This window comes from Narcine bancroftii, chromosome 8 (genome assembly GCF_036971445.1).
Source record: "Narcine bancroftii isolate sNarBan1 chromosome 8, sNarBan1.hap1, whole genome shotgun sequence".
NCBI classification, from domain to species: Eukaryota; Metazoa; Chordata; class Chondrichthyes; order Torpediniformes; family Narcinidae; genus Narcine; species Narcine bancroftii.
In genome coordinates this window covers 161,695,249-161,718,805 of record NC_091476.1, presented here as the reverse complement: position 1 = coordinate 161,718,805, position 23,557 = coordinate 161,695,249, and the positions used below count along the sequence as shown (strand labels likewise).

At 40.4% G+C, this 23,557-nt stretch overlaps 1 protein-coding gene across 15 annotated transcripts in view; it reads left to right on the top strand.

Moving 5' to 3' along the window:
- macf1a (microtubule actin crosslinking factor 1a) overlaps positions 1 to 23,557 on the top strand; it is a 535,539-nt gene that overhangs the window by 470,375 nt on the left and 41,607 nt on the right. For all 15 annotated transcript variants that reach the window (XM_069895733.1, XM_069895734.1, XM_069895729.1 and 12 more), the window contains 11 exons: positions 1,396 to 1,569; positions 3,058 to 3,213; positions 7,810 to 8,007; positions 8,269 to 8,397; positions 10,076 to 10,246; positions 10,430 to 10,585; positions 11,597 to 11,803; positions 18,406 to 18,525; positions 21,935 to 22,104; positions 22,541 to 22,700; positions 22,909 to 23,103. In XM_069895733.1, coding sequence (XP_069751834.1) covers positions 1,396 to 1,569; positions 3,058 to 3,213; positions 7,810 to 8,007; positions 8,269 to 8,397; positions 10,076 to 10,246; positions 10,430 to 10,585; positions 11,597 to 11,803; positions 18,406 to 18,525; positions 21,935 to 22,104; positions 22,541 to 22,700; positions 22,909 to 23,103 — 1,836 coding nt within the window. The remainder of the gene's footprint in view (positions 1 to 1,395; positions 1,570 to 3,057; positions 3,214 to 7,809; positions 8,008 to 8,268; positions 8,398 to 10,075; positions 10,247 to 10,429; positions 10,586 to 11,596; positions 11,804 to 18,405; positions 18,526 to 21,934; positions 22,105 to 22,540; positions 22,701 to 22,908; positions 23,104 to 23,557) is intronic.

Here is a 23,557-nt window from a genome sequence, read left to right as displayed (position 1 = left end):
CTATCCACATTTACTCTGTCCCTTTTAAAATCTTAAACACCTCTATCAAGTCCCCTCTCAATCTTCTACGCTCCAGAGAAAAAAGCCCCAGTCTGCACAACCTTTCCCTGTAACTCAGACCCTGAAATCCTGTCAACATTCTCGTGAACCTTCTCTGCACTCTCTCTATTTTGTTTATATCTTTCCTATAATTTGGTGACCAAAACTGTACACAGTACTCCAAATTTGGCCTCACCAATGCCTTGTACAATTTCATCATAACCTCCCTACTCTTGAATTCAATACTCCGATTTATGAAGGCCAACATTCCAAATGCCTTCTTCACCACACTATGTACCTGAGTATCAGCCTTGAGGGTACTATTTACCATAACTTCTAAATCCCTTTGTTGCTCTGCACTCCTCAGTTGTCTACCATTCAATGTATATGACCTATTTAAATTTGCCTTTCCAAAATGTAGCACCTCACATTTATCTGTATTAAATTCTATCAGCCATTTCTCAGCCCACACCTCCAGCCTTCGTAAATCACCTTTTAATCTACGGTAATCTACCTCACTGTCCACAACACCACCAATCTTTGTGTCATCCGCAAACTTGCTTATCCAATTCTCCACCTCTACATCCAGATCGTTAATATATATAACAAATAATAGTGGACCCAGGATCGAACCCTGAGGAACTCCACTAGTCACTGGCCTCCAATTGGACAAACAATTTTCTACCACTACTCTCTGACACCTCCCATCCAACCATTGCTGAATCCATTTCACTACCTCCTTATTTATACCTAATGCCTCCACCTTTTTTCCTAACCTCCTGTGGGGAACTTTGTCAAAAGCTTTACTAAAGTCCAAATAGACAACATCCACAGCTTTCCCTTCATCAACCTTTTTTGTAACCCCCTCGAAGAACTCAATCAGGTTTGTCAAGCATGATCTACCCCTGACAAAACCATCCTGATTACTCCCTATCAATCCCTGTACCTCCAAAAATTTGTAAATATCTTTAGTTAAATTATTCAATTGATTTCACAGTGAATAAATGAACCACAAAGTGACAGTTTTGTTCTGATTTTGACCAACTTGGGAAGCTGAGGTGGCATTATAATTGTGCACATATTGCGTAAGGGAAGACAATGCCAAGAGAACAGAATCAGGCTCACAAACGTGCATAGTATGATATTGGGTATGTAAGACTTTGTTCAGGTTACTAAAGGGGTGACCAACTTGTATCATAGCAACATGTCAACAGTTTTTGAAAGAATAAGAGGAGATATTGATGAAAAATGTAGAAAATCACTGAGATTTAAATCTTGTTGCATTTCTAACTGCATGTAATTAGTTTGCTCATGTGGATGACATGTAACATTTCCACTATATATTTCATGCCACAGGAATTTAAAATGGAGGTTTATCAGCAACAAATCGAGATGGAAAAGCTAAACCACCAGGGGGAGCTCTTACTGAAGAGAGCTTCTGATAAGACTGATCAAGTCTTAATTCAACAGCCACTCAATGAACTCCAACATCTCTGGGAAGATCTGGGAGAGAAGATTATTAACAGACAGGTATATTACAGCCTGGTATAACAAAATCAATATGCATTGTCAAACAGTTAACACACAAAAGTGATGGAGAGACTCATTAAGTCCCACAGCATGCCAACGCAACTTCAAAATCTGCAAAACTGCTGCATCTTGAGGATGAGGGGAAACATATTTGAAAGGAAATGGGGCATGGCAGTTGTGCAATCTGTTTTATTCCTTACACCCAAAAAATTTCATGCATTGAAGTGTTTGGAGGGGATGTTAAATACAACATCAAACTGACAACGTCCCAGATTGTAATTACTTTATTTTATCAAATAATATGAGGCATTGTGACAGATGCATCCTGATCAATTTGATCAAGAAGTTGTGTTCTGAGACTGGCTTGATTTTGCAGTGATAATAATGGCAAGCAAATCTATTGACATTGTGCACTTAATGTCTCATGCAGGATTTTAACTTGTATCAAGGGAATTTCCCAGACCTGGTGTGAATTTGGAATAATCACAAAGAGAAATGTGATAAATATGAAAATCTTGCAGACAATAGATAATAGGAGCTGGAGTAGGCCCTTCGGCCCGTCGAGCCAGCACCGCCAGTTTACAGATCATGGCTGATCACTACCATCAGTACCCCTTTCCAGCCTTATCCCCATAACCCTTAACTCCTAGACGATCTAAATGGGTTTTAATGGCATGCTAATTAATAATAATTGTTCAGTCAAATAACTAATTTTAAAGATGTGCATTGGAATTTCCTTAAGTACTTCAGATTACAAGATTTAAAATTAATGTTCATTTTTTAAAAAGCTTTTTTTTAAATGAGCTTGTTGCTTCCATTTTGTGTGACTTGATTAACTTGATTGCCACTTATCTATCAAGAATAGCATAACTGCTGAAGGACAGGATCCCTTTGAAATAATAGCTGAAAGAAAGGAGGAAGTTCTCACTGTATAATCTCTGTGCAGACTTGAAGATTGTTCTATCTATTGTTCCATTTGATGCGAATGAAATTCTGGTCCCAACAGATGGGAGAAAGAAATAAATGAGCTGCTTTAGGACAATTACTAGAAAGTGATTGCAGTCTAATGCTAATCACTGTGATTGACCCCATAAACTATTGGCTCATGCCTTGTCTCTGCAGACCATGTCTGTTAATTGCTTTGTATGGTTTTTCACGTGAACCAGGTATACTTTTGTCTGCAACTCAGAAGAAAGTTTTAGCCTTTACCACTCTGATTTTATTGAAATGGAAAGATGAATCTTCACCTGCCCCATGCACAGTGGTTACATGATGTAATGTCCTATTTAAGCTTGGAGAAAATTAGGGAACGAGAACATGTGCTTGAATCATCAGTAGGTTGTTTTCTGCATTGGTAATTACTTCTGGATGTAGATATCATCCAGACATGTCAATATCGTCCAGTCTTCTGGATGATATTTCTGAGAAAATGATGTACTATTTGTGCTGTCCATTTATATATTGTAAAGTATTTATTTTCCCTCACAGCACAAGGTGGAAGGGGCACTATTGGCACTGGGTCAGTTTCAGCATGCATTGACTGAACTTATGACGTGGTTGGATCACACAGAGGAGCTTTTGGATGGACAAAGACCAATCACTGGAGATCCAAAGGCCATAGAAATTGAACTGGCAAAGCATCATGTAATTACAAAATTATATATTCTTTATCCTGTAGATTGAAATATCTTACAAAATGCTTGTGCTTATTATTATAGATGGTGGAGTATATAAATGTATTAGCTGATACTCATTCAGAAAACATATTATTTCTTATAAAACCTGAATGTGTTTTACATCCTTTGAGCTTGTGCTCCACATACCTTCGCAAAAAGCAGGACAGTACAGAGTCAAAGATTCACTAAAGGCCGCCCTTCAACTTTTTTAGAGATTTTGACTGGTGTCAAAGAGATGGAAAAAAGTTAATGGTTGATAAAGATTCAATTACTCAAGAAAGAGTTGTAAGATTGGGAGGATGTTCGAAAGGTCAGAGTGAGCCTGATGGTTCAGATTCAGATGACATCACCTACAAACCTGAGATTCTTTTTTCCTGCAGGGGAGACAGAATAACCACTTATTGGTAGTGCGGAAAAAAAACTGTACACAGTGTACACACGTAAGCAAAGAAATGTACAATACAGAGAGGTTTTAAAAAAAAAAACAAGGAGTGGAAAAATTAAGAGTCCTTAATTGAGTTTGTCGTGGAGGGGTAGCAGTTTATTGCTGAACCTGATGATGCAAGTCTTGCACCTCTTTCCTGATGGAGCAGAGTGTGTACTGAGTGGTGTGGAACCTTGATGATTCCTGCTGCATCCCCCATCGATGTTCTTAATGGTGGGGAGGGTTGTGCCTGTGATGTCCTGGGCTGTGTCCACCACCTTTTGCAGGGCTTTCCACTCAGGGATATGAGTAACCCTATAAAGTAAAGCCAGTCAGCACACTTTCCACCACACATCTCTAGAAATTTTCCGAGGCTTCCAATATTGCACCAAACCTCCGCAAACTCCAGAAAATGGTTGAGTGAGGTTCTACACAAGTCAAGAAAGCCAGTTATGCTGAAGATTTGGCTCTATTTAAGCAATATGTTGGAGGTTGAGAAGTTGGCTGCGTCGCACTGAGATGATGATATGATAGAAATGACAATGATTTACACAAAGTTGATCTGTGAATGATCAACATTGGTGGATGAGAAAGGGTGGGGCCAGTACTGCGCACACCGCACTCCACCTAAAAGCTCCTTTGCGCAGGCCCGAGGACAGGTCCACGTCCTCAAAACATGCACACGAACTCAAGCCAGCATGTTGGAACATCAGAACCATGCTAGTCAAGGCTGACAGCCACCGACCTGAACGTCGGTCTGCCCTCATCGCACATGAACTCCTCAGACTCGACATCGACATAGCCTCTCTCAGCGAAGTCCGCCTTGCAGATGTGGCAGACTCGACATCGACATAGCCGCTCTCAGCGAAGGCCGCCTTGCAGATGTAGGCAGCCTCCAAGAACATGGCGCGGGCTTCACATTCTACTGGTCTGGCAAGCCTCAGGCTGAATGACGCCTATCTGGTGTTGGCTTCATGGTCAAGAACTCCATTGCCTCCAAACTCGAAAACCTCCCGACAGGCCACTCTGACCGGATCATGTCCATGCGACTCCCCCTTCAAAACAAGCGACATATCACTCTCATCGGTGTCTATGCTCCAACCCTTCAGGCGGAACCAGCAGAAAAGGACAAGCTCTACACTGATCTGCGCAACCTCATCCAACGCACCCCTACAGCCAACAAGGTTGTCATCCTTGGCGACTTCAATGCTCGCATCAGCAAAGACTCAGAAACCTGGCCAGGAATCCTTGGCAAGCATGGTGTCGGCAAGTGCAATGACAACGGGCGCCTCCTGTTGGAACTCTGCGCAGAACAGCGGATTGTCATTACTAACACCCTTTTCCAGCAGAGAGACAGCCTGAAGACTACCTGGATGCATCCCCGATCCAAACATTGGCACCTCCTGGACTACGTTCTGATGCGAGGAAGAGATAAACGAGATGTGCTCCACACCAGGGTCATGCCCAGCGCGGAATGCCACACTGACCACCGGCTTGTTCGCTGCAAGCTCAACCTTCACTTCAAGCCAAAGTTCAAGAACAGTGGAGCCCCCAGAAAGAGGTTCAATGTTGGAAACTTGCAGTCAGACGTAGTGAGAGGAAACTTCCAGGAAAACCTCCAAGCAAAGCTTGAGGATGCAAACTGCCTCACGGACACGTCTCCTGAAACCCTCTGGGATCAGCTGAAAACAACCATACTGCAATCCACTGAAGAGGTAGGTACTGGGCTTCTCTTCCAGGAAAAACAAGGACTGGTTTGACAAAAACAACCAGGAAATCCAGGAGCTGCTGGCAAAGAAGCGATCTGCCCACCAGGCTCATCTTGCAAAGGCCAGAGAAAAAACGAGCCTTCTGTCTCGCATGCAGCCACCTTCAGCGCAAACTCCGGGAGATCCAAAATGAGTGGTGGACAAACCCAGCTCAGCGCGGACATTGGCGACTTCAGGGGTTTTTATGAGACACTAAAGGCTGTGTACGGCCCCTCACCCCAAGTTCAAAGCCCTCTGTGCAGCTCAGATGGCGAAGTCCTCCTCAGTGACAAGATCTCCATCCTCAATCGATGGTCAGAACACTTCCAATCCCTTTTCAGTGCCAACCGCTCAGTCCAAGAATCCGCCCTGCTCCAGCTCCCTCAACAACCCTTAAGGCTAGAGCTGGATGAGGTCCTTACCTGGGAAGAGACATATAAGGCAATTGAACAACTGAAAAGTGGCAAAGCAGCAGGTATGGATGGAATTCCCCCCCCCCCCCCCCCCCCCCACAGGTCTGGAAGGCTGGCAGCAAAGCTCTGCATACCAAACTGCATGAGTTTTTCATGCTCTGCTGGGACCAAGGAAAGCTGCCTCAGGACCTTCATGATGCCATCATCATCACCCTGTACAAAAACAAAGGCGAGAAATCAGACTGCTCAAACTACAGGGGAATCACGCTGCTCTCCATTGCAGGAAAAATCTTCGCTAGGATTCTCCTTAATAGACTAATACCTAGTGTCGCAAAAAATGTCCTCCCAGAATCACAGTGTGGCTTTCGCGCAAACAGAGGAACTACTGACATGGTCTTTGCCCTCAGACAGCTCCAAGAAAAGTGCAGAGAACAAAACAAAGGACTCTACATCACCTTTGTTGACCTCACCAAAGCCTTTGACACCGTGAGCAGGAAAGGGCTTTGGCAAATACTGGAGCGCCTCAGATGCCCCCCCCCCCCCCCCCCAAGTTCCTCAACATGGTTATCCATCTGCACAAAAACCTACAAAGTCGGGTCAGATACAGCAATGAGCTTTCCGAACCCTTCTCCATTGACAACGGCGTGAAGCAAGGCTGCGTCCTCGCACCAACCTTCTTTACTATCTTCCTCAGCATGATGCTGAAACAAGCCAATAAAGACCTCAACAATGAAGACGGTTTTACATCCAGTACCGCACGGATGGCAGTCTCTCCAATCTGAGGCGCCTGCAAGCTCACACCAAGACACAAGAGCAACTTGTCTGTGAACTACTCTTTGCAGACGATGCCTCTTTAGTTGCCCATTCAGAGCCAGCTCTCCAGCGCATGGCGTCCTGTTTTGGGGAAACTGCCAAAATGTTTGGCCTGGAAGTCAGCCTGAAGAAAACTGAGGTCCTCCATCAGCCAGCTCCCCACCATGACCACCAGTCCCCCCACATCTCCATCAGGCACACTGAACTCAAAACGGTCAACCAGTTTACCTACCTCGGCTGCACCATTTCATCTGATGCAAGGATCGACAAAGAGATAGACTACAGACTCGCCAAGGCAAATAGCGCCTTTGGAAGACTACACAAAAGAGTCTGGAAAAACAACCACCTGAAGAAACACACAAAGATCAGCGTGTACAGAGCCATTGTCATACACACGCTCCTGTTTGGCTCCGAATCATGGGTCCTCTACCGGCATCACCTACGGCTCCTAGAACACTTCCATCAGTGCTGTCTCTGCTCCATCCTCAACATTCATTGGAATGACTTCATCACCAACATCGAAGTACTCGAGCTGGCAGACTCCGCAAGCATCGAATCCATGCTGCTGAAGACCCAACTGCGCTGGGTGGGTCACGTCTCCAGAATGGAGGACCATTGCCTTCCCAAGATCGTGTTCTATGGCGAGCTCTCTACTGGCCACCGAGACAGAGATGCACCAAAGAAGAGGTACAAGGACTGCCTAAAGAAATCTCTTGGTGCCTGCCACATTGACCACCACCATTGGGCTGATATCGCCTCAAACCGTGCATCTTGGCGCCTCACAGTTCAGCGGGCAGCAACCTCCTTTGAAGAAGACCGCAGAGCCCACCTCACTGACAAAAGACAAAGGAGGAAAAACACAAAACCCAACCCCAACCAACTAATTTTCCCTTTCAACCGCTGCAACCGTGCCTGCCTGTCCCACATCGGACTTGTCAGTCACCAACGAGCCTGCAGCAGACATGGACATACCCCTCCATAAATCTTCGTCCGCGAAGCCAAACTAAAGAAAAGAAGAAGTTAGCAGATAGTCCCTTCACTTTTTAATTTTGGATGTGCTGAAGATCTGTTGTTTCCATAAATTTGTCATTTTTAAATAAAGACTGTTAGACATAGCTAAATTAAGCAAGAATATTTTAATAAATGGAGCATTAATATCACCACAGGTTCTGAAAAATGATGTTCTTGCACATAAGTCAACAGTTGACACTGTTAATAAAGCTGGGAATGAACTACTGGAGTCAAGCGCAGGGGAGGATGCCAGTAACTTGAAGCATCGACTAGACACACTGAATCAGAGTTGGCAATCTCTCCTGAGGAAGACCGAAGGGAGAGAGCAGCAACTGGAAGCTGCTCTGCAACAGGTAAGCAGAAAGGGAAAGATGTGGTGAAGGGGAAATGTTGGTACGTGATCAGTGGTGGGTGGAGAAAGACTTGAAATGAGTTCTGACTTGGCTTTACATATAACAACTGGACAACAGAGAATACATTTTAATGCATATTATGAATTTTATAAATAGATAATGTTTTGTTAGTGTCAGACCAATTTAATACTGACAAAATAAACATTAACAATATTCATTAGTCATTCTATTTTTTTCTGAATGATGCCTCTTGTTTCATAGGCTGAAGGGTTTCATGGGGAGATTGAGGACTTTTTCCAGTGGCTGAGCCGGGTTGAGAATCAACTGGCAGTGTCGAAATCCACTGGAGGTTTACCTGAGACAGCTCGAGAGCAGCTCCATGCACACTTGGTAATGAGTTTATTTTTTAACTTGACAATCAAAGTGGTGTTCCTTTAACATTTAATGGAATTTAACTAGACCTTTTCATTAAAGATACTCATATGTAATCTTAATTTTAATGCTATCATTTTTGTTTTGAGCAACTAATGCTATTTTGTGAATGCTGTCCTTCCTACCTTAAATCTAAGATGAAGTGTCATTCTAATCAACTTCTTAGTACACTTGGTCATTCACATTTGCGGTCGATAAAATGTCTAAGAGGATGGCGCATTGGACTAGAAGTCAGCTATTCATCCTTTTGATTCTATTCTGCCATTTAGTAGTATCATATTGAATCTATTGCATAACACAATCTGCCTTTCCCCCTCTTCCTCTTTTCAATTTTAAAATGAACAAATGATGAAATGTAATTTACGGAAGTATATTCCAAATTATATGAGGATGTGTTTTCTTTCTTTATTCCTGAAAAACTGGGGCTTTGCAGGGTTCAAATAAAATAATTCCAATTCAAATCTGCCATTTATAGAGCTGTTCCTTTAGCAGAATTCTTGCCAATACTTACAGGTCTCTGTGAACAACCTCAGAATGTTGCCTGTTGATTTCTTGTACCCCTTTTATCCAGGTAGCTTTCCAAATAATTGCAATCATGGTGTCATTTTGTTGCATAGTGTGTAATTCATATTTTACAAGTTGCATTGAGTTCCTATTCAAAATCCAAAGAGCACAAGAACTCATTCATATAACAAAGTCAAAAAAATTGTAACTGTACCAAATTAATTCTTAATATCAAACCAATACTAAATTTGTTGAATTATATTGTGTAATATTAATATGTTAATGCCTTAACTTCACTAAAACAGTGGATAATCTTATTTTATTCTGAGGAATTAAGATGTAATCTGGACTTCAGTCATTTAAATATTTACTTTTTTTTAACAGAGTTTGAACTGTAGGTTACAAAAATGAAAATGAAATAATGTTGAAAATCTGGAGAAAAAAAAAATCAAAATCCTTAAAAAACTCAGCCAGACAGGCATTATCTGTGGAAAGAAAATAAATCTCTAAACATATGGGGTCTGTGACCCTTTGACAAAACTCAGACAAAGTCAATTCTGCATTTGCTACTTTCCTGAGTTTTTCTAGCATTCTCTGTTTTTGTTATGAAGTTATGAAACCACCTTCTCTCCATATTAAAAATTTGTCAAGAAAAACACTAATTCATGATGCTAAAATATAAACAACATGGGCTCAAGCTGCTCAGCAGACCAGGCAGCATCTATGGAGAGGGAAGCAGAATTAATGCTTCAGGTTTTTATTTCAGGATTTCAACACCTGCTCTGATTTTTCTACTGATACTAGTTAGCAACAGAAAATGTGGGGTTGGGGAGTAGCTGCAGATGCTGGAAATCTGAAATCAAAACAAAATTTCACTCAGCAGGTCAGGCAGCAAAAGTGGAAAGGGATATTTTAATATTATTATGTTAATATTCTGATAAAGAGTCATCCAACTTAAAACTGGTCAGTTACATTTGGCCAATGTATTCTACTATAACTAAGATGTGACAAAGCTAAAGTTCACAAAGTACATGTATGCAGCTGGTCATTCACACTATATATTAAAATAAGGGCTAAAAATAATAACCTTTTTGCTGTCAAGAATTCAAAAGATTCCTTTCAATTTGTTTAGGACCTATATGGGGAATTTTGTGCGAATGAGGAGACGTACAAGAAGTTGTACGATAAAGGTCGGCTGTTGCTGAGTAGCCGTGATGATACGACAGGATCCAATGTTGAACAATGTGTCGCCTTATTAGAACAGAAATGGCAATTGATGGGCACAAAGATGGAGGAAAGAAAAGTAAGAGAATCATCAACATTAGCACTGTCAAGAATTTTTCTTTTACAGAAAAGAAATCCTCTATAATTTCGAGTTGGAGTTTGAAGTTTTTGCAATAAGGAAACTATTCACTGATGCTTCATTTATTGTTTCTCTATTACACTCACGGCTTTTTACTGAACATCCACTGTTTTTCCCGTTCAGACTAAACTGGAAGAGGCTCTCACTCTCGCAACAGAATTTCAGAATTCTTTACAAGATTTCATTAACTGGCTAACACAGGCAGAGCAGAGCCTAAACATCGCAGCTCCTCCCAGCCTTGTACTCGATACTGTTCTTTTCCAGATAGATGAACACAAGGTATTAAAATTTTACATCTATTTTGCATGATGGTTAATGCGGGCTGACAAACAGACCTGTGGAGTACTAGGGATGGTTAAAGCAGTTGCCTCAATTCAGGAAATTAAGGCTTCTTCGGCTCAGTTCCTTGGATGTGAATGCGCATTAATATTGGGGATTTTTACTGACTTGATTATGCAGATAAGAAATTGTGAATTGTAAAAGGGTGATCCCTTGATATAAGGATGGTAATAATTATTCTAAAAACGATGAGAATGAGTTGGTTGTCCTGAACTGTGTGACCATACAGGAATAGGGGTAGAGCAATTCTGAGATACTGGAATTAAGGTGACTGCTCAAATCCATGGCTGGTAATGGAGTGATTCCTCACTGCTGGAAATGGGTATGGAGTGACTTTTCAATGCTGGGTATCAGTGACTCATCAGTGTTAGAGATCCATATATCGTCTATGCACAGTTGAAGGGTACTTAAAGGCCAACTACCTCCTCTGGGAATCAAGTGACTCCTCAATATTAGATAGAGCATCAGAATGACTTAGATAGAGCAGTCAGGAAGATTGTAGCAATTCAGAAAATCACAAGATGTGCAATTTTTAAATTACTTTCCAAAGATGTCTTAAAACTCAATTATTTGTAAAATGGCGACAACTTTCATGTCAGCAAAAATGTATGTATGTTGGAATTTTTGTGAATAGCTGGTTGTAAGCAGTTCTTTCATCAAAATAACATCCATTTAAACAGTCCTAGTCAAGAAAAGCATCTTGATTCCTTAATTTTCAACCTTGGCTGTATATTCTGAGCATCCTCCTGGAAACACAGAAAATATCAATCAATGCTGTCTTGATCACAGTGAGAAATGTACAAATGTTGCCGTTTCATGGATCGCATGCAGTGTGCCTCCTAGCTCATCTGTAATTGGACCAGAGAGTAGAAAGATCCTCACCAAAACTGTAGTGATTAGTTTTAATTGATCAATTCTTGTTGAGGTAATATCCCTGCTGCCATTTTCCAGATTTTTGCCAATGAAGTAAATTCTCATCGGGATCAAATCATTGACCTGGATAAAACTGGAAATCAGCTGAAGTTCCACAGCCAGAAACAGGATGTGGTCCTGATAAAGAATCTTCTGTTCAGTGTGCAATCACGTTGGGAAAAAGTGGTGCAACGATCTGTTGAGAGAGGAAGGGCACTTGATGAGGCCAGGAAGCGTGCAAAACAGGTATGCAAAATTAGAGTCAATATCAAAGTGACTGGACTTTTACCTTGGGTTTCCTAAAAGTATACCTCGGGGAGATTTCATGGTTAACTATTTAAGGACAAAAGAGAAGAGCAGACTTATTTATATGTCAATAATCTTCACATATACTAAATTCAGTGTGGTCAGACACTATTTGATCAGAGGACAATTGACAACAAATCTGTAACATTTCACTATAGTTGCAAAATGAGTTATTGTGAAGCCCTCAAAAGAGAATTTTGGCTGCACTAATCATTGTTCAAAATTTGCAAAACTGGAAAGTGCCACTGCAGTGACTTGTTAAGCTGGTCTTGAGAAATTTTTCTTCACTTTTGGTGTACTAGGCTGCTCTTTAAAGGATTCTGTGATGAGGAGTAGGTATGAGGTGGATTGTACAAGATGTCTCTTCTGGTAGGTCAAGTACAGCATAAATGTTTTTGATCAGTTGCAGGAATATAATTGGTGGTACATGTCTGTGGATTAATGTAGGCAATTCTAACAGATGAGGCCGAAGAGTTGAGTAGTGGCCTCATTGGCATTTATCGTTACCAGTGCCACCACATACATGGTATTTCACTACTTCATATGAAAGGGCAAGGGATGAGATAGGAAATGCTTTTACATTAGCTCCCCACATTCACTCATCTAGGCTGGCTTGATATTCTAAAATCTCTCTAGTTTCATTGAATATTCCCAGGTACCAGAACCATGTACCATTAAATAATTGTTATACTTGTTGGGGGGGGGGGGGGGGGGGTCCACGGATCATGTTCCTTTTCTTATCATTTTTATTGACTGAATCTATTTTGTTTTGTTTTTTAGTCTCTGTATTTCTTCCATTATCCTTGTATTCACTTCTACAAATTCAGCCCAACACAAATTCGAACCCAGAATGTGTCTTGTCACTTTATTGCACTTTTTTTTAAATCGGAGAATCTGGAACATCATAATGGTTGGAGTAAATCCATATATTCCACAGGCAAAAACAAATGATCTCATCTGTAATGTCTACAAGGTTAACATAACAAAATATTTGATAATTTGATAGTTTAGTAATTCTGCAAAGAGTGTTTTGAAAGGTTTCTTAAAAGCAGTGTTATTCTCTTATAATTATGTTGTTCATAATATGTTTATTTGTGTTCTTTTTGCCTACTTCAGAAATTTTGTGGATGAAATTATGTTTTTTTTTCCCCTTCTAATACATGGCTAAAGTCTTTCATTCCATTGGTTTGAGGACAATATCTTCAGTCATGATCAACAGTCTTGTTTCATCTAATATTAAAACTAGTTTTTCAGCAATTCTGCCAAATTTCTTTTTCCTTTCTTTGGCTTGGCTTCGCGGACGAAGATTTATGGAGGGGTATGTCCACGTCTGCTGCAGGCTCGTTGGTGACTGACACGTCCGATGCGGGACAGGCAGACACGGTTGCAGCGGTTGCAAGGGAAAATTGGTTGGTTGGTGTTGGGTTTTTCCTCCTTTGTCTTTTGTCAGTGAGGTGGGCTCTGCGGTCTTCTTCAAAGGAGGTTGCTGCCTGCCGAACTGTGAGGCGCCAAGATGCACGGTTGGAGGCGATATCAGCCCTCTGGCGGTGGTCAATGTGGCAGGCACCAAGAGATTTCTTTAAGCAGTTCTTGTACCTCTTCTTTGGTGCACCTCTGTCTCAGTGGCCAGTAGAGAGCTCGCCATAGAACACGATCTTGGGAAGGCAATGGTCCTCCATTCTGGAGATGTGACCCACCCAGCGCAGTTGGGTCTTCAGCAGCATGGATTTTATGCTTGTGGAGTCTGCCAGCTCGAGTACTTCGATGTTGGTGATGAAGTCATTCCAATGAATGTTGAGGATGGAGCGGAGACAGCGCTGATGGAAGCGTTCTAGGAGCCGTAGGTGAAATTAGGAGACAAGCAAAGGCAGTCATTTTCAAAAAAATGTTCTTGGACCCCCAGTATCAGACACAGAGTTGGACAGCACAGACACAGACCCTTCAACCTAACTTGTCACACGAGTCCCATTTGCATTTAGCCCATATCCCTCGAAATGTTTCCTATCCATGTAACTGCTTGAATGTATTTTGTACATTACAATAGTCCCCACATTTACTGGCGGTTTGTTCCATCTATGTATATGAAGAAGGCACCCTTGGGTCCCTTTTAAATCTTTTGCCTCACCTTTCCCCTCTTCCATGTTCTCGAGTTTTAGATTCTTCTACTGTAGAAAAAAGATTACAACTATTTATCTTACCTATGCCCATCATGCTTTATAATCCTACATAGTACCTTTTCAGCTTCCTATTATAAGGTTGGGAAGATTTAGATTGTTGAGTAGGTTTATATAGGTCGGCACAACATCATGGGCCAAAGAGCCTATATTTTGCTGTAATGTTCTATATTCTATTCTGCAGGGAGAGAAGTTCCAGACCTTCAAATCTCCCCTTATAATTTTATGATGCATATATAATTTCATTTGAATATTGAAGCCGCCTGTCTGGAGCTTCAAAATATATCCTCATCAAATGCTATCAATTGGATATGTTGAAGTATGTTATCATTTCAGATCCCATTAACTTTGTTCGTTCCCCATCTATTATCCCAGCCTTCCACTTTTTTTTTTCATTTTGAGTTTATTCATTTTTTGGACTTCAGTGTTACTGGTAAGTCTAGCATTTATTTTGTACAGCAAAGATGACAAGAATAAAAGTGGGGCCGCTAAAGGATAAAGGAGGCAACATGTGCCTGGAGGCGGAGGAGGTTGGGGAGGTCCTAAATGAATACTTTGTGTCAGTATTCACAAGGGAAAAGGACCTTGATAACTGTGAGGTCGAAATTGAACAGGCCTGTGTGCTGGACAGCGTGGAGATTAAGGAAGAAGAAGTGTTGGATCTTCTTAAAAACATCAAGATTGATATGTCTCTGGGGCCAAATGCAATATACCCCAGGCTGCTGTGGGAAGTGAGAGAAAAGATGGCTGGGGCAGTAGCTATGATATTTGAATCCTCTTTGGCCACAGGGGAGGTGCTGGGGGATTGGAGAATGACAAATATAGTCCCCTTGTTTAAAAATAGTAAGAGAGAGAATCCTGGGAATTGTGAAGGGAAGGTTGTGCCTCATGACCCTAATTGAGTTTTTTGAGGAAGCAACAAAAGGAATTGATGAAGGTAGGGTGGTATAAGTGGTGTACATGGATTTTAGCAAGGCATTTGACAAGGTCCTCCCTCATCCAGGAAATCATGAAGCACAGGATCAATGGAACCTTGGCTGTGTGGATAAAAAATTAGTAGGAAGAAAGCAGAGAGTAGTACTGGAAGGAAAGTATTCTGCCTGGAGGTCAGTGACTAGTGGAATGTCACAGGGATCTGTTCTGAGATCCCTGCTCGTGATCTTTATAAATGGCGTGGATGAAGAGTCGGAAGGATGGTCAGTAAGTTTGTGGATGACACAATGGTTGGAGGAGTTGTGGATGGAGCTGAAGGTTGTCGAAGGTTACAAGAGGATTTAAACAGGATGCAGAGTTAGGCAGAAAAGTGACAGTTAGATTCTAATCTGGATAAGTGTGAGGTGATGCATTTTGGAAAGGCAAACTAGAAGGCTGGGTACAGGATTAATGGTCAGTTACTTAAGAGTGAGGATGAACAGAGAGACCTTGGGGTACAAATCCATACATCCCTCAAGGTCACCTCACAGGTTGATAGGATAGTTAAGAAGGCCTATGGGATGCTGTGATTGAATTTAGGAGTAGAGAAGTCAGGTTACAACTCTACAAATCTTTGGTAAGATCACATTTAGGCTATTGTGTTCATTTCTGGTCATCTCATTATAGGAAGGATGTAGAAGCTATGGCGAGGGTACAAAGGAGAGTTATCAGGATGTTGCCTTGATTTGGAAACAAGACTTATGACCCAAGGTTAGCAGAGCTGGGACTTTTTTTCTTTGGAGCGTAGAAGGATGAGAGGAGACTGATAGTGGTCTACAAAATTATGAGAGACATGGATAGGGTGGACAGCTAGCACCTGTTTTCCAGGGCAGGATCAGCAAACACCAGAGGACATATGTACAAATCTAAGGGAGGGATGTTTAGGGGAGACATCAGGGGTAAGTTTATTTTTTAACACAGAGTTGTGACTGTCTGGAATGCCTTGCTGCAAATGGTGGTGGAGGCTGAAACACTGGGGGCATTTAATAGGCACATGTTTGTAATAAAAATAGAGGGTTGTAGAGTAGGGAGGGTTCGTTCTTTTTTTTAGGAAGGAATATATGGGTTGACACAACATCAGGGGCCAAAGGGCCTGTACTGTACTGTGCTGTACTATTCTATGTTCTTTTCATAACCAATGTTTCTTTGCTACATAAAGTATACTGTTTGACCTGTGTAAGGTAAAACATCATGAGATGGGAATGTGTAAGGAGTTACCCTGTGCAGGGCTGTAACAAGATGTGAATGCATCCTTGTACTTACAAGATAAGAGAGACATTGATGGATTGAGAGGCAGGAAGCTAGCAGGGAAAGGATAGCAACAGTTTTAGTCATTGGACAAGTAATGATATGATGATGTTCTAAGCACGTATCCAAGGGTATCAAAAAATCACCATTTTGCTGATAACGGCAGAATGCATTCTCCAACTAACATTGTTAGTTGCAAGTGTTACAATCCGGTAATAAAGAACAAAGAACCCTGATTTCGACTCAGTCTGGTGTTTGTCTCACTCATTCATGAACAAAGCAGACCTAACACCTGCTGAGTTTTTCCACCATTGTGTTTTTACTTCTACCACGGTGTCTGCAGATTTTCGTATTTTACTTCCAGCATTCATTGTCCATCCTTAAATGCCCTTGAGAAAGTGGTGGTGAGCTGCTGCCTTGAAATGTTGCAGTCCTTGGGATGGAGATACTCCCAAGCATGAGCAGTGAGTTCCAGGATTTGGATCCAGTGATGATGAAGGATCTGTGATTTCCTTACAAGGCAGAATGGCATGCACTTGACAGGGACTTTTCAGATGGTGATGTTGCCATGTACCTGTTGTCCTCATCTTTTCTGGTGGTGAAGGCTGTGGCTGTTAGAGTAGCCTGGGCAAGTGACTACTACTTTTTGTAGATGGTGCACGTTGTAGGGAATAAATGTTAGAGTGTCAAGCATACAGGCTGCTTTGTCTTGAATAATAGCAATAGTCTTGAGTAAAATAGTTTTGGCTCTGTACTCATCCATGCAGTTTAGATCAACATATTTCTTCCTTTAATCTAATCAAAATAGCACATTTCTTTATCCTTGTTCGTTTCAATTATGGCACATTTCTCTCATCCATTCCCACTCGGCCAATGTTATTTTGGACCTCAAATCTTGCGTAAATTGCTTCCAGATCTGGATGCAATAACCCTGAAATACTGACAAAGTAGTACAGAACATCATTGCATAGCAAGGGCTTTGGAAAGAAGCCTTGACCTGCATTTATTTTTGTAAACAAATATAATTTTGAGACTCCTGGCATTTAATATATGTTGTCAATTGGATATTCTCCAAAGTATTTCTCTCATATATCCATTATTTCTTCCTGACTGTCATGAAAATTTTTGATAACAATATCTTTTTATGCTATGCCCAATCAGTTGCCTGCCCAAAAGCCTCTTAGAGTAATTGTATCTGATTCACCGTCTCTTCTGGCAACGTGTCTCAGATATCAGCTATTCTCTATATTTTAAAAAAACCTTATCCCTCAGATCCCCTTTTAAAACTTCCTCTCACCTAAATCTATGACCACTTCTTTTTGATGCCTTTCTTATATGGAACAGGTTCTATCTACCATATTTTTTCCTCTTAACTTTCTTTTTATACCTTTATCGGGTTATCCTTCAGACTTCTTCACTCCAGAGATTAAAAAAAAACACAGCTTTCCAATATCTCCCCTTTTGCTACTTTGTCGTAGATGGAGCTGACCTTGGAATTCCTGGAAACTATTGGCAAGACTGTGGGTAGAACAGCAGGTGTGGTGAGCAGGGTGAAGAGACAGAAGTAGACCCTGAAGGTTTGTCAGGTGCTCCTGTGCTGGACGTCTACCATGGCTGTAATGCTTCACCAAAATATGGTATCCTAATTATCCTCTCCATGTAGGGAGAACACTTGAGCACTCAATCAGTCTTAGAAATATACCTGGCAGCTCAAGATGCATGACGTAATTTTCCTCCCTTCCTCCATTACCTGAAGACGAGAGAAAAAAAATTTTTTCAACACCGTCTGAATTATAATTTCAATAATGGAATTCTTTCTCAGGTTATTTTGTTAGCATTTAATAGTTTGATAAAGTGATTTTCAAAATTTTCAATTACTAACATTCGTTGTAATCTTTCATTTGAGAATACTTTTTATTTCCTTACTCAATCTTATCTGAACAGAGCAAGTTTAAGGATTTTTTTCATTGGTTTGAACCTACCTTTAGTTTTTGAAATAATAACTTGATGTGATTTTGGTGTCTACCTGTTTTATTTATGCAATAATTTTGTGATGATTCAGTTAGGTTGGCCTTGAAGATCTTCAGATGGTGTACCTTTGATTTGATTTAAGTAAGATTAATCCAGGATATTTTGTTTTAACCTCAGTTCTATGAAGCCTGGAAAAAGTTGATTGACTGGCTGGAGGAAGCAGAAAACAATCTGGATACTGACCTTGAAATCTCTAATGACCCAGATAAAATCAAACTGCAGCTTACAAAGCATAAGGTAAGAAATCCTGTTGTTCCATAGAAATCAGATTGAACTTGTGTAGGAATCAAAGCGCAATCTCCTTCAGCATTCCTTCACCGACCACCCTCTGGTGAAAAGCAGGACTTTTACTGGTGTCCTTTCCCCGGCTCATGAATGGCTTGCTAAAGTGGTCATTTTACTCGTCTGATCTGAGGCTCAAGGCCTTGGTTGCACCTTTGGAGTTAATGCAGCAGAATCCAGCCCTGTAGCTACACACTTTGTATCAGTAGATGACTGACAAGGAGCCCTTGCTAATTTAATTTTTTAGCCGTTTTGTCAGAAATTTTATGATCATTTTAACATTAAGTTCTGTTCCATTTGTTACTTTTTAACTGAGCTCATACTAAAAGGTCTGATGAAACGCTAATTACCTGTTACCTTCGCCGGAAGCTGCCTGGCCCACCGAGATCCTCCAGCACGTGCGTTGCTGCAATTTTACAGCACCTGACCACAGCACCCAATTCTTGGACCTGAAAAGCAAACTTTAAAAAGGGAGCAGAAAAAAAAGTGCGCTTTTTTGTATTTTTAAATTCTTAATATCAGCTCAGGCAGAGCCTCAGGATCAAGGTTGATCTCCTCCTACTCTGTTTTTGGTGGTTTCCTGAGTTTCTGATGAAGCCATTATGAGCAACCATGAGCTGTTCCACAAGTTGTGCAGAAGGTGCCGAGCGAGGTCGATGAGTGGAGAGATGGTGTGCTCCTTCTGCCATTTACACAAGGCCCAATATTCTCTCAAATGCTCCTTCTTTTCTTTAAACAGTTATGCACTGGGAATCCAGTGTATTGTTGGAATTTTGCTTTCATTTTGAACTCATTCCTCTTTTTTCCTCTTCCTTTCTAATTCTCTCTTCCCATGGAGCTTGGTATGGACTGTGTATTTTGGAGTCTAATGTCGAGTTTGCAGTCAACCTGGCCTGTCCAACAGAGCCAACTCAAGCTTCAGTCTTGGAAAGGCCTTTGCAGAGTCTTGTGGTACCTCCTAATGATAATCCACATGAGAGAGCACTGAGGAAGTCGAGGGTCACTGCTGCTCAGTAGACCATAATTTTTATGGCAGGTCTAACGTCTTTAAAAATACAAAAAATGCTGAGAAACTTCAACTATCTTTTGCCTTCTATGGATGTTGCCTGACCTGCTGAGTTCCTCCAGCAATTTGTGTGTTCCTCCTAAGGTCTTTTCACACCTTCACCTCTGTTGACGAAGGTGATGGTAAATTTCCTCATTAATATCTGCCTTCACTTAGAGATGGTTCTCAAAAGATGAGAATGGTCCATGATTTGCAAAATATCACAATGAATCAGTGGGCAGTTTTACATAACAGGGACAGTTTGAGAGAGTACTTCTGCCCTGTGGATGAAAGCATCTTCTCATCTTCAGTGAATAAGTTTGCACATCTCAAAATACTGTCCCTGTGGCATAATCGAATTATAGTGTCATTGAGTTTTACATCAATAGGCCCCTTGGCCCAATTTGTCCAGGCCAAATAAGTGATCTGCACAAGACAGTCTTATTTGCCTCCTTTTTCCCTCATATCCCTCTCAACCATTCCTATCCATGTACCTTTCTAAATATCATTTAACTATGAAAATCAGTCCCATTTCTCTGACTTCCTCTGGCAGTTCATACCACATACCCACCACCCTTTGTATGAAAAAGGTCCCCTTAGATCCCATTTAAATCTTTCCCCTCTCACCTTAAAACTATGGCCTCTGTTTTATTTTTTCAACTAGATTCACCTCCCTTTAGAAAGATAATACGATTATTTACCTTATACGTGCCCCACGTCAATTTATAAACCTCTAAGGCATCCCATTAGCCTCCTGCACTCCAATGAGAAAAATTGCAGTTCATTCAGTCATCCTTGTTATTCAACCCCACCATTCCTAGTAACATTCTTGTGAATCTTTTCTGCACCCTTTCCAGCTTAATGATATGTTTCCTCCAGCTGGGTGACCAGAAGTAAGCAAAATGCTCCAAGCACAATCTCATCAACATCTTGTACAGCAATAACTTGACATCTCTACTCATGTACTCAATGTCTTGACCAATGAAGGCAAATGTGTCAACACCTTCTTCGCATCCTTTCTACCTATGTCACCATTTTCAGGGAAATATGTACCTGTGCCCTAATTTAACTTGTACTTTTTAAATTCATCTGAAAACAACATTCATGTTCATAAAAGGTTAAAAGCAGGTGGATGTGCAGAAGCTTTGTTTCACACTTACTTGGTGGGGTGAGCGATGGAATTACTGTTAGTTCTGGTCTCTGGTGGGAGAGAAAGAAATATGGCCACCCTTGTAAAATTGTGAATGGCTTATTGGTGGATGTATAAAGTATATTACCTTTGTCATTCAGACAGTACTCATGGAATCATTGCTCTGTGTTTACAGATGTTACATGAGTAAGTGATAGGTTTCAGTAAGAATGTCACTATTGAATTTACATACACCATGCTGAAAAATTTCCTTTTACTCCTCCATTTTGTACTGCACTGTGCACCATCTGGTCATTTTTAATGTCTTACTTTGTTTCAGTGGGCATGCCAATTCGTGCACCAATTTCTCGGAATATTTTGTTTTTACTAAAGCCTTTAAAGCAGCAAAATTTTCCTACGTCACCCATCGCACTATTCCTTGCGATATTAGTATCTTGAAGACTTTATAGAAAGTATCAAACACTATAAATTGTAACACACAAATCAAAAGAATTCAACCCAATAGTCAGCTTGTACATCATGGATATTTCCTTTTGAACATCACTGGTGCATGAGTCTTTGCTGAATGCAGCAGTGTGAGATTGACAGGATTAGGTGTAGAGCTGACTTCCAAATGACACCATTAGAGTCAATCACTGTCATATGCTAATCGACATCATGATCTGCCAACGTTCACTTCCAGAAGACATTCAATCTGTCCATTCTAATGCCCTCAACAAAAAATTCATCATAATTAATCCCATAAATTTGTGCCTGGCAAATAAAATGGTGGAATCAAATCCAATTTCTTATCAAATGTATGTAAATCTTTGCCAACCTAAAATGGTTTCTTCACATGGGAGCTGCCACTGTAATTCAAGCTATATAAAATTCAATTGATTCTATAAATGGGCAATTAAATATTGTGCACATTTAAAATTATTTGTGTTTTGAACAGATTTTGAAAATATATTTTTATAAAACTAATTGTAATATTTGTTGCCTAATTCTGTGGGCTAAGAAGTACCAGTGGCAATTAAATAAAGTTTTGAGCATGAATTCAAAAATGCAAATGGTTTAGTGGCCAAATTAGTGAATGCAAATACAAGATCTGATGTGTTATTCAGAGACAGACAGTCTGTTCCCTAGTATATCTAAAGTTGCTGTGGTTTTCTTTCAAATTAAACTAGGACTTCCAAAAAACTCTGGGTGGGAAACAGCCAGTATATGATACCACAATCCGAATGGGCCGCTCAATGAAAGATAAGTCTTCACATGCAGATGATTGTCAGAAATTGGAAAATCTCCTTGGAGAAGTGAGGGACAAGTGGGACACCGTCTGTGGCAAATCAGTGGAGAGGTAATGGATAAAAATTAAATTTTAACAATGATTTATGAAATTAAAATGACATTTTCCAGTTAATTAAGTGATAAAACATTGGTTTACCATTTAGTAACTACTGTGTTGAGAACTGGGCATTTTTCTGATTAATATTTATTTTCTGTCTGTCAAAAGTTAATTTTAATGCATTTTATTAAGTAGAATAATTGTATACAGAAAGAAGTGGGTAGCTTTATCAATCACTGTTCGTGCTTCTCTGCAATCTTATTCCAGAGAGGAGATGCATGATGTTACATGAAAATGCAAGTTGAATTAGTGATGTTTTTCAAAACGGTTATTTGCTGACAAATGCCTATTTTTAGTTTGGCTCTGAGATTTTTCATAATTGTATGCTTATTATGTAGGAACAACTTTCTCAAATATCAAGTATTGTTTGTTTATTAACCCTTTTCAGGCAACACAAGTTGGAAGAGGCCCTTCTATTTTCAGGGCAGTTTACTGATGCACTCCAAGCATTAGTTGATTGGTTGTATAAGGTCGAGCCACAGTTAGCTGAAGATCAGCCTGTACATGGAGATCTAGATCTGGTGATGAATTCGATGGATGCTCACAAGGTAGATTTTTATTGTTAAGAAGGCATTTCATTCTTCTTTGCATAAATATAACATGAACTTGTATTAACCACCAATGAGTTCCTAGTTGGCTATTAATTTACATGAAGAGTATGTGTTTTTGGTTTTTTTGCTGAAAACTTTGAGTAATAGATTTTGTAAGTCTAATTAATGGACTTTACACTCAGAAACATTTCGAATTTCTTTGTAGGTTTTTCAGAAAGAACTTGGTAAGCGCACAGGTAGTGTACAGGTCCTGAAACGGTCAGCTCGTGAACTGATTGAGAACAGCCATGATGATACAACCTGGGTGAAAGTTCAACTGCAAGAATTGAGCATACGATGGGACACAGTGTGCAAACTCTCAGTGTCTAAACAGACACGGCTTGAGCAGGCACTTAAACAGGTGAAAATTATCATTTATGCTTAAACTTCGCCAAATATAAAAGAATTTACCAAAACCTGATTTTGCTTCAGTTTAACTATATGATACACTGTTACACAATGTTAAGGTAGGTTATTATCGATAAGGAAAATCATTTCACACCTAATAAGGGAATTCAAAGGTAAGAGGAATATTGTTTTATAATGCATTTCAATCTGTTTATCTGTTACTTGCTATGTCAAGAAGACATATGATGCATTGTTTGATCCATAATTTTCACTCCATGCCAACTTTGAATAAGGGAATCATGACCCAGTTCTGCCTTTCATTCAGATTATGCTTTCTCTGTACCTCAATTCCAGTTAACGAAATTCACTCCATTACTTTTGATGGCCCAACTTATCAAAATCTTGGATCACCATATTGTCACATAAACTCTGGCCTTACTAACAATGTCCAGATCCATAAAATTAAG